The sequence below is a fragment of the Spodoptera frugiperda genome, chromosome 7, assembly GCF_023101765.2.
Source record: "Spodoptera frugiperda isolate SF20-4 chromosome 7, AGI-APGP_CSIRO_Sfru_2.0, whole genome shotgun sequence".
Taxonomy (NCBI): Eukaryota; Metazoa; Arthropoda; class Insecta; order Lepidoptera; family Noctuidae; genus Spodoptera; species Spodoptera frugiperda.
Window position 1 is genome coordinate 2260683 of NC_064218.1, and position 11914 is coordinate 2272596.

An 11914-nucleotide genomic window follows, 5' to 3' on the forward strand; every position below is an offset into this window, starting at 1 on the left:
GTGATCATAACTTTTTCATTCGAATTACCAAGTGTATAAAAATGTATTGATTTAGTTCCAAATATAAAGAGATTTTGTAGGGACCTCGTGATAACTTCGAATTACCGAAAGGTTCGAATTATCGAAGGTTTGAATTATGAATGAAACGTTTTTTTTTTTTTGTTAATAAGCTACAAAACAGATTATTATATAAAAAAATTGATGAAGTCGGCATTTCCTAACGGATTACTCTGAGAAGAAACATCGAGAGTCGACTGTAATTACAAAATTATTAACAACTACGTTTAGCCTACGGTTTCGTTCATTTTATTGTGGAAGTGGAATTCATCAATCAATGTAAGGACACTTTAATACATTTTGCTATGTAAATAAATAAATTGTTTACTTTTATTACTAAAAAATAACCTGAAAAATTAATACACACCATATACATTACATTTGTGATTCACAAAATAATATCTTTGTGAAAATTCGCAGTAACAGCACGGAATCTAAATAAGTCGTTTTACAGTAAACTAATAAGCGTCAAAAACGTTATTTTGTATGAAATAGTTCGTTATGACGTCTTCAAATTTTTATGTCAAATAGCAGACTCGTTTCTAGAAAATTTGGAAAATTATGTTGACCATCAAATCTATGAATGAAAGTGTGATTATTTTTGTACATTTTATTGTATTGAACAGTCGAAATAATTTATTTTTGACTGAGGAAACTATGTATGTGTGATGTATTGTACAATTTGAATTGTGACCCACCATAAGCGTATTGTCATAGATACAATTAGATCAATATTCACCTTTATCATTTGAACATTACAATAAATCTATCGTTACTTTGAACTTAATCATAACTTTCCTAGATTCTGTGATGTTACTGAGAATTTTATAATCAAAATAAAACAAGTAAATAAATTATTACCCTTAAAACTAATCACTAGCACTTATAGGTAGCCATTTGTTATAAAAATCAGGACTAAACAGTATACACTTGTATACAATTAAATAACTAATATTTAAAAAAGATAGCTAAATTGAGCTATTAGTTCTTAATCTACCTACTATTGGTAGCAACACAAGTGCGTTGTATACAAACGCTACCGCATTCGGCGCTCTGATTGGTTGGTTTATTGTAGCAGCCAATCATATCACAGAACAGGGTAACGCGTCGATTTTGTTAAACACAATACAAACTCGTACTAAGCCCTCAGACTATACAGGATAGCAATTATATTATTCGTAGTATTGTGAAGACATAAGCAATTTGAGACGGCCGGATTATATTTTTATCGAAATAAGAATAGTAACGTCACTTACATCTGTCAACTGTCACTTTTGACAGCTGTCATCGGTCACGAAATAAGGTTTATAAAGGTGTAACAGTTCCATTTACCGTCTAAAAATTAAGTATTTCATTGAAATATTCAACTAACTATGGACTAATTTATTGAGTACTCTAATTCACAGTATTAAGCAGGTTTTTGTTCATTACTGCGTATAGTGTATTTTTAAAACTACGTGCAATAATAAATATGTAATATAAATATATCCTTTTTACTTTATATCATAAGTCACTAAGTGTCGGCTCATCACATCACAATGTTTTTCCTTTACATAATTCCTCACACAATCTAGTTTATTGATATTTTTTCTGCTGTCTAGAAGCTTCATGATAGAATTTTCTCCAGTGTCGTGGGTCCTACAAACCCTACACCTCAGACTCAGGCCATAAACTAACAAAGCAAGAGGCACCAAAACAAACACCTTTAGGATTGTCTGAATACCGGAGTATCTACATAATAATATACTTTACTACCAGTACCTTAAGTGTCAAATTCAATTGCTCCGGTTTCTAACTGATTACTAGAGTATCTACAAAATAATACACTTTATTACCAGTACCTTAAGTGTCAAATTCAATTGCTCTTATTTATTGGTAGATTGTACGTCAAAATGCTCTCATAAAGCCATGCTAGCCATACCAGCCGTGTTAGCTTCAGCCGACTGATCCTGCTGCTTGATGAGGTTCCAGTAGAAACCTTTTTGCTTCTTCAATTGAGCGTGGGTGCCCATCTGTGAAATAAATTATTGGTTGGTTAATATGAGAACTGGAAACTTGTCTTAGAAAAATGTATTGATTGATATTTAGAGGTAATGAGGTGTTGTGATTTGCATAAACAAGAGATCTTAGGTTCGGTTGTTGAAGCGGACAAAGTCTTATTGAACTATTTTCAGTAATGATTTCGGTTTTGAGTTCCATTTATAACAATAGGTTTTCTCCGCAACCGGCGTTACGGTGCAAAAGACGTACATTTAGGTTATTTTGATCCACTGGGGTAACTTTGACATAAATCCTAGACCTAATAGGAATCGAGAACCTCTCTTAAAAAATGGGTCAAAATGACCGGATTGTACAATAATGTATATATTGTAATATACAGTATGTTACCACAATAACAATAACATTACCTCCACAATATTTCCCTTGTTCAACACGACAATAAGGTCTGCATTCATCACAGTGGACAGTCGGTGCGCGATGACGAGTACGGTGCGACCTTTAGCCGCCGTCTCTAGCGCTGTTTGTACTACTTTCTCGCTCGCCGAGTCCAGGGCACTGGAACATTGAGAAATCTTATTAAATTTATTTGATTTTGAACTTTATTATTAAATAATTATAAGGTCGAAATTAGTCTAAAGTCTAAAAGGCAGTATTGTGATTGCAATAGCTTCACTAGAGAACTGACCGACACACAGACGTTTTGTTTTCTTTATATTGTAATATTTGCTTTCACATTCAAAAGTGCCTTCTCCAGTCTATTTAAAATAAATAATTTTGGCTTTTTCGAATAAGATTCATAACGAAATAAGTCATTTAAAACCAAATACATTAGAATAAATATCTTAGTCACGAAACTGTTCGAGATACCTCGACTAGTTTCAAGCCACGACGAGAGGTCTCATTTGAACAAATTTAGATTATCTTACGACAGATATTATATATATAATAATACTAGCAAACCAGGCGAACTCCGTTTCGCCACCAATGATTTTCCTTGTTTTCCTACTTTCTCTTAATTTTTTCTTGTAATTTTCATCGCGTTCAGCGATATAGCGGAGTTTAGTTCGGAGATATAGCGTCAGGAAGGAAAACCCGACTTATTTTTATATTATAGATGATTCGTACAGTACCTTGTAGCCTCATCCAATATGAGTACGGGTGGGTTCTTGAGCACGGCTCTAGCGATGGCTATCCTCTGTTTCTGTCCCCCGCTGAGGGACATCCCTCGCTCCCCCACTAGCGTATCGTACCCGTTGGGGAAGCCTACTATGAAGTCGTGAGCGTTCGCTGTTTGAGCGGCTCTGTATACCTGGTTTGAAAGGGGTAGATATTGTTAGAAATTAGTGAAATTTTAATCAAAAGTATATTTTAAATAAAAGGTTATAAGTATAAAATAAATTGTCTAAAAATAAAATAAAAATAATTCGTCAGTCAAATAAAATAGCAAATACAATTAGAATAAAAGTAAAATCGTTGAAACCCAACTAAAATACGAATAAAATAAAACTAAAATAAAGGTAAAATAACAAGATAAAACTTTAGAACATCCCAGTAATAAAAATAAAATTTCCAAATAAAAATAAAATAAAAATAATGTAAAGCTAATAAAATAAAACTAATGTAAAAATAAAATAAAAATTAAAAATAAAATAAAAATAAAATAAAAATAAAATAAAAATACAGCTAAAAATAAAATAAAAATAAAATAAAAATAAAATAAAAATAAAAAAAAATAAAATAAAAATCAAAATAAAAATAAAACAAAAATAAAAAAAAAAAAAAAATAAAATAAATAAAAAAATAAAATAAAAATAAAATAAAATAAAATAAAAAATAAATTTATTCCGGACATACAGCGCCATCTATTGTTCAATTTCGTACTTATAGTACGGAATTGAACAATGGGGCTGTTCCTATACTCCGTAGATAGATGGCGTTGATCGCGCAATGGTGTAATTACAATTGTTCAGTTCATGTTATTGTTTTAATTCATTGGAAATTTGTTTTTACAAAATAGTAAAAAGCAATGAAAAATATAACATAATACAACTTTTAGTACAAAGAAAACGCTCTAACGGAGTATAGATAATTCTATGTCGATCGTTACACGACTTCGGTTCATGTTATTGTTTTAATTCATCGAAAAAAAGTTAACAAATAGTAAAAAGGTATGAAAAAAATTATATCAATATAATTAAACTTTTAGTACAAAGAAAATGCCCGAACGGAGTATACATAAATAATCCAAGTTGTCTTTATCCTCGATAGATGGCGTTGGGATCGAAATAGATTGCGCTATGGTTTTGTTACAATTATTTGGTTGGGTATCGGCCGAGCGCTTTCACGGTACTATTGTAGAAAATGTGTATTATCAGTCGTATGATTATTTGTCTGTAGTGGTCCTGCTGTTTCGTATATTCTAAATTGGTTTCGTTGTATTTGTCAATTAATAAGTTTATTTGTTGGGTTTTCCTGGTTTTCTGGTTAAACTTTTTAACGTAGGTTTAGTTTGATATCGATTATTAGTAGTTACTGTAGTTAGTTTTTTTAATAAAATTGTAAGTCTAATTTATAAATTAATTAGATTAGATTTAAGTCGTTTCTTTTAAATTATTTAGTTTAAGCTTGGTTATTATAGCATAAAGGATAGGTTCTAATATAATTTCTTTTTTAATTGTTATAAATTCGTAATTCGTAGCTTTCTTTAGTTTTAAGTTAGTTTTCATCTTACGTTCGGAAAGATTATAATATTTCTTTAGTTAAAGTCCGTTTTTAAACTATTTTTTCAATGCCCTAAGTGAGTATACATCTATTAACTTCAAACGCAGAGCTGATTATGTTGACGGTTTTGAAGAGTTCCCTGGAATATCTTCCACGTCTCATTTTTGAAAAGATCCCGCGAGATCGGGAACTCATCATCATCATCATCATCATCAGCCTATAGCTATGGGAACTATGTGGTTAAAACCAAAAATTTGCCGGAAGTCACTATTCCACGCGAACGAAGTCGCGGGCAAAAGCTAGTATTGCAATATTTGCTTTCACATTCAAATGTGCCTTCTTCAGTCTATTTGAAATAAATAATTTTGACTTTTTCAAATCAATAACGTAATAAGAAATTTAAAACTAAATTAGTTACAATGTACGGCTTACCACGAAACTGTTCGAGGTATCTCGACAAGTTTCAAACCACAACAAGAGCTCTTATTTGAACAAATTTAGATAAAAATATATATAATAATACTAGCAAACCTGGCGAACTCCGTTTCACCACCAATGATTTTCCTTGTTTTCCTACTTTCTCTTAATTTTTTCTTGTAATTTTCATCGCGTTCAGCGATATAGCGGAGTTTAGTTCGGAGATATAGCGTCAGGAAGGAAAACCCGACTTATTTTTATATTATAGATGATTCGTACAGTACCTTGTAGCCTCATCCAATATGAGTACAGGTGGGTTCTTGAGCACGGCTCTAGCGATGGCTATCCTCTGTTTCTGTCCCCCACTGAGAGACATACCTCGCTCCCCCACTAGCGTATCGTACCCGTTGGGAAAGCCAACTATGAAGTCGTGAGCGTTCGCTGTTTGGGCGGCTCTGTATACCTGTTTGAAAAGGGGTAGATATTGTTAGTGCTTAGTGAAATTATAATTAAAAGTATATTTTAAATAAAAAGTAATAAGTATTATATTGCTATACCGTTTTGTCAGTCTAGTGCTAGCAAATACAATTGCTGGGAAAGAAGCCTCGTTGAAACCCAACTTGCAATTTAAATCACAAAACATTTTATAGTAAAGTAGTATCCTAAATGTTGTTGTGCGAGTAAGATGCGCAGGTCGAGTATGCGATTTATTGATAAAAGGGAAGCCATCCATAGCACACAATCATAGCATATGCATAGTTGGTCCAAAGCACGCATCTTTCCTTAAAAAACATAGCTGAGTCCGTTTCTACCAGTGCTAATCTATAACCAACATAGCATAGCACATCTCTGGTAGAAAAGCACACTAATGTACTTATCTACTTACATCCTCATCGCTGGCCTCAGGTCGTCCGTATCGGATGTTCTCCTTGACGGTGGTGGCGAAGAGTACGGGCTCCTGGCTGATGATGCCCAGGGCTCGGCCCCTCAGCCACTTGCAGTCCATCTCCCGCACGTCTACACCGTCTATTGTCACCTGGCCTGCGTCTACGTCGTAGAACCTGGAAGATACAGACATTTATTTTTATTTTTTAGTATTCAATATTGTTTTGTAGTATTTTTACGGGATAGGTCGGCAAACGATCAGAAGGATCGAGTGATGGTAAGCAATCAGCGCCGCATATGGACACCTGCAACACCACAGGAGTTACTAGTGCGATACTGACCTTTTGAGGGTTAGGCAACTAGCTGCTCTACAATATGACACGGGTTTGATTACCACACATAAGTATTTTTTGTTAATTATTATTTCTGGCCAACCAACAATTGTATATACTAACATTTAAAAAGTGAAATTGCCATATCTACGAAAGTATTACAATTTCTTATAGGCTAGCACTGCAGGCACTATATAAATAGGATTCAAATAAAGAGAAAATGTGATTAAGTTCTAAGCTGAATATATACAAATTGTGTATTTTTATAGAGTTGTGAAATCTGTAATACATGTGTAATTGCTCCCACAACACACAATTCTAGTATACTAACTAAAGTACCATATTTTATAAAATAAGAAAAAGATTAATAATTACCTCTCCAACAGACAAGCTATCGTAGACTTGCCGTTGCCAGACGTGCCGACGATGGCCACGGTCTTACCCGCCGGTATCTTCAGGTTGAAGTTCTTCAATACTGTCTGTAAATAAAATTAAATGTATATTTTAGTTATATACTGCATCTTTTTATATGTTGTATTATTAGATTATTTTTAATTTTAATGTCCATTTTGTAGACCATTTTAAAATATTAGAAACGTATTTTTTATTTGCTTACGGAAACAAATACTTTCGAAGATATATTGATTCGAAATGTCGCATGACGTCACTTCTAGATACGTTTTATACGTAGAAATGACGTATTTGCTCCTACTCCTAAACTTTTATTAGATTTTTCTAAGTATTTTGTTCTTATACAAAATACCTGTCTAATATTATTATTAGAATCGTTATCAATATATGAAAGTTTTTCAGTCATATTTCGAATACAACTTGATATAAAGATGTATAAATAAATGTAAAACCCACCGCTTCTGGTCTGCTAGGGTATGAGAAGCTGACGTCCTTGAACTCAATGTCTCCGTGGAACTCGTGGTACCGGATCACCTTCGAACCAGAGCTGTCCATCACTGGCTTCTTGTTGATGTACTGGAATTGTAACGATTAATGGTTATGAAATATGAGGATACATTCAAATAAATGCTTTGACTTTGAAACCTCATGAGATCTAGACCCGCTGAGGGAGAGATCTTGGTATCGACTCAGAATCTAGCTTCGACACCAGAAATTGTAAGTTTTGATTTTGTCTGGTGTATTACCAATGTGGTGTACCAATTCAAATTATTTAGACCCTGACAAACTAGCCTGGCCAAAATAGACAATTAAGTGGCAACCTTGACATAATTCGCACAGAACTGAAAATTATGTCAAGTCTATGCGAATTGTGTCAACATCAATATGAAGGCAAAAATCGTGAGGAAACCTGGGCTTATAATTTACATCATCCTTATTATTGTCAACAATAACTTAACATAACCTCCAATCAACAAACATCCACAAACAAAATTAAACCTTAAACCGAATAACCATAAGATCTAACTTCGAACACGCGCACTCCAACGCTGATTCTTTTCGGCACAAACTTCCAACCAACAATCATACACAAACAAAATTAAACCTTAAACCAATAAACATAAGATCTAACCTCGAACACGCGTCCTCCAGCGCTGAGTCCTTTGACGACAGACCCGAATAACAAGGACAGTTGTGCTACAGATCGTTGTACAGTCTGTGCGTTGACCAGGAACGCCATGACGTCACCGGCAGACATCTGGCCAGACGCCATCAAGTGCCCACCCATGAACATTGTACCTAGGACCATGCTGGAAGAGAAAATTAAATGTGTAAGATTAGAAAATAAGTAAAAATCTGTATAAAACATTAACTTATTCCACAAATTATACATTATATAATTTCTCACTTTACAATATTATCTCGTACAAAATTAAACAAAATATTCAATATTTATTCCAAAATCATGCTTATGTTTGGTTAAAAGTAAAATTTGTCGATTGTACTAAGAAAGCTAAACTTTTTTTTGCTATCAAAACTATTGCTCATGAATATGAGTCCCTTTTGTAACTTCAAGCTAGCATATATTTTTTTTTCTTATATTTCACGTGAGAAATCCTTATTAAGTACATCAATTAATTTAGACTAATACTAACCCATTGAGGAACAAATTAGTTCCAGCTTGGAACAGTCCGATACCCAATCCTAACTCCATACTAAGTTCAGCAGCCGCCTTGCACTCCTGCGCAAACAGCTGCGCTTCGTTCTCCTCGCCTGCAAACGCACGCACAGTGCGCATATTCGCTATCGCCTCCTCCGCTACGAGAGTAGATTTTTCTATCTGTAATTATTATTAATAATAATAAATTAAAAAGTACATAAAAACTTATTATGTTTTGTCTTAAGCAGAAACTGCAGCGCGTGCGTTGGCGAGTGTAATACTGACTTTTTTTAAGTTTTGTCATATTATATTATTTGACTGCATGGTTAGCGCGCTGGCTGCCACGCAACGACCAATTCGTGCAATTTCGAGTGTCCATGGGCGATTGCTTACCATCAGGTGACCCGTCTGTTCGTTTACCTGCTTATACCATTAAAAGGTCGAAATATAGCTTGCTATAATAGTAACATTTCTATATAATTATATTTCAAAACTAAGTCTTATATCTAAATATACCAAGTATTCACTAACCTGCGACTGCGCCTCTCTCGAGAGCTTCCTAAGCAAGGACCCAATGAATGTGCCTCCAATGACTACTGAAGGCACGCACAGTAGTGTGAGTCCTGTTAACTGCGGTGATATCACCAGCAGACTGACTGAAGAACCGACCACCTGGAAATTTAATTTGCGTCTTTATTGTGTGGGTAATAAGTGTGTGTTTGGATTGGCTGATTTCATTAACAGTGAGTCCCCTAGAAATGAAATATGTCATAGATAAAATTATAAAGTTTAAGTTTAAAGTAGTGCTCAGTTTTTTAATGTTACAAAATTCTCAGTAGTTATTAATGCACTTCGTTTTGTCTGTGATCAATTTAGTTATTTAGTATTAATTAAACTAACCTGTGTAGTAGCTCTGAGTCCACCAGAAATAGTTTGTTTGAAGGAACTCTTGAAATCTTGGACATCTACTGTTAACCTGAAATGCAGAATATATAGGTATAATAATATATTTTAACTATAAATATTTATAAACAACTTTTAGAAATTCATGCAGTAAGGGGTTAAGGTGGGTTATGCCTCAAACTAATTGACTGTACTTTAACATTTAGATTTACACTAACTCCAATCTGTCAAATACATTGTATTTTCGACTTAATTATATTGATATAAAGTTGAGAATCCAATACATACCTATTGACAAGCTCGCCGGTCCTCTCCTGGTCAAAGAATGCGATGTCCTGCCTCAGTATGGACTCAAAGAGCTCCTGCTTCATCTGCGCAGCCACTCTCTCCCCCACTTGTGATAGCAGGTGGATGTACATGAATGTGAATATTGCCTGAAATATTATGAAATATATGACTGCCTCGTTGATCGATGGGTCGAAAGTGCAACTGCCGGACAAGGAGCATCGGTTTCAATTCACGGGTAGGATAAAGAAACATTGGGCTCTTTTCGGCTTTTTGAAAATTTCTCAGTAGTAGCATGAAGCCTGGAATCTTGCCCATTATATGACAATAGGCTCACCCCTAATTACATGGGCCTTATAACACAAATTGTGAATAGTGACTGCACCTCTTGCCTTGGGGTCATAAAAGGATTGATGTTGCATATTATAAAATTTCATGAGAATACCTTGTTGGAGAGTGGTTGTATTTATGTGTTGTGTTCTATTGACTTAAGCAGTCATGTAACGAGTATAATTATTACAGAGTTTATTGCACACATACAAATGTGTTATGTAAGATTTTTTTAACAACTAAGCTATTAACTACATTACCTAAAAAATCACATAAATTAATGGAGAGAAGCTCTACTAGTTTCGAGTGCACACTGCTCATGATGAATAGTCCCTGTGTAACTCGAAACTGTTGCTCCAGGCTTACTCAATGTAGATTGGTGAATTCAAACATATATAACAAATTAAAAATAAATCTTTACCTGACCAATGTACAGGGCAACCAGTTTGAGCGCGGGCACTCTGATGTTGTCCATGAAGTCTGCCGTAGGATTCGACCTCTGGTTTGCCAATACATTCACAACTTCTCCTAACACGGCTGGTATGTACACATTGAAGAATGCCACCACTAATGCTGACTGGAAGAGATAAACATTTAATCAATTAGAAATTGATACGGGAAAATTTTATATTAGGTATCAGTCATTTTTTAAATTTTTTGTAGTCTGTCTGTTTGATCCAGCTAATCTCTGTAGTGGCTGGACCAATTTTGACTCAACTTTTATTGGTAAATAGCTGATATAAGAAGTAACTTAGTCTATTTTTATTTTAGGAAAAACTCAAATTCTGTCAGAAGACATTATTTTAAATGGAAGAAGTTGCAGTCAACAGCTAGTAGTAAATCACTGAATCACTATTTTTTTTTTTACATAATACAATATATGGATTATTGCCATGTTCATATTCACACAAACACAAGAAAACACACTACAGATAAAACTATTAAGGTTTTTTTTAAATAAGAGTTTAGACTTTAAATTTGAACTCAACACTGCAACAATAATTCACAATTAAAAACAACTACTTAAGCAGTGTTTACTTACCCCTACAGCAGCTATTAAAAGCCATTTATGAGGTTGTAAATAAGAGAGGAATTTATCCCAGTCAAACTTGGCATTGTCTTCCTCAACATTCGGCCTCCTTTGTATAACCCTAGAAGGAACTGTGTGCGCCTTGCAGTAAGCAGGACCGTTGCTAAGGAAATAACGAGCCCCCAACGCTAAACTGACCCCGGTACACAACTTCCAAGGACTACAGAGCAGCAACAACCCCGGCTTCGCATTTTTCTCCGACGAAGTTTTGACCTCCGAAAAATATCGTTTTACGACATTTGACGGCTTATTTTTCATAAGATTCGTAAAATATACATTGCTTTTAGCTGTTAGCAGTCTGTAAAGAATGGTTTATGTTAGTATTCAGTGTATATTCATGTTTATTTATTAGTATTCATTAGTACAAGATCACGAATATTTACCTTTGTCTAACAAGCTGACAAGAGCTCGTTTGCAGCAGTTGCCACATTTTTATAAAATTACACTTAATATTCTACGAGGCAAACACTTAATTACACATAATTTTATTCTTAATTATCAAGATTATGTAGATTATTTCCTGAAAATTGATTTGATAACCTCAATCTTTTATCAATGTCATTGTCGTGACAATGACGTAATCGTTTGAGTTCAGAAATAATAACGATTAAATAATTAAACTAATAATTCAAAGTTTAAAAAAGCTGCATGATATAATAACACTTTTTTCACAAACACAAATTATGGAAATGCAATGGATTCTATCCTTTACAATATCCATAGCTTTTGTATTTTTGAACGAAGCATTGTAGTTCCATTTCACGCAGCATGCACATTACAGCTGTCAAATAAGTTGCAATATTTGTGTAACAGATGGCAGCA

General features: G+C 34.0%; 1 protein-coding gene across 3 annotated transcripts; it reads right to left on the bottom strand.

Moving 5' to 3' along the window:
• Positions 1 to 317: 317 nt before the first annotated feature.
• On the bottom strand, positions 318 to 11666 carry LOC118266388 (mitochondrial potassium channel ATP-binding subunit). 3 transcript variants are annotated; one of them, XM_050694706.1, is made up of 15 exons: positions 11476 to 11658; positions 11045 to 11390; positions 10424 to 10579; positions 9676 to 9821; positions 9385 to 9460; positions 9016 to 9156; positions 8480 to 8664; positions 7957 to 8134; positions 7281 to 7400; positions 6789 to 6892; positions 6083 to 6257; positions 5575 to 5659; positions 3189 to 3282; positions 2466 to 2613; positions 318 to 2069 (listed from the first exon to the last, which is right to left on the bottom strand). In XM_050694706.1, the coding sequence occupies exons 1-15, from the start codon at positions 11520 to 11522 to the stop codon at positions 1956 to 1958; spliced, it is 2115 nt and encodes a 704-aa protein (XP_050550663.1). In that variant the 5' UTR covers positions 11523 to 11658; the 3' UTR covers positions 318 to 1955. The 3 variants fall into 3 exon arrangements, with proteins under 3 accessions (XP_050550663.1, XP_050550664.1, XP_050550662.1); XM_050694707.1 differs by lacking the exon at positions 5575 to 5659 and having other exon boundaries at positions 3189 to 3367; positions 11476 to 11666; XM_050694705.1 differs by lacking the exon at positions 3189 to 3282 and having other exon boundaries at positions 5481 to 5659.
• Positions 11667 to 11914: the final 248 nt, after the last annotated feature.

Excerpts from the sequence above, each read along its gene's own strand:
- LOC118266388 (XM_050694707.1), bottom strand. The coding sequence starts at position 11,522 with ATGTGGCAACTGCTGCAAACGAGCTCTTGTCAGCTTGTTAGACAAAG. Across the intron at positions 9,822-10,423 it reads TTGCCCTGTACATTGGTCAG|GCAATATTCACATTCATGTA; the intron begins GTAAAGATTTAT and ends ATAATATTTCAG. Across the intron at positions 8,665-9,015 it reads CGAGAGAGGCGCAGTCGCAG|ATAGAAAAATCTACTCTCGT; the intron begins GTTAGTGAATAC and ends TAATAATTACAG.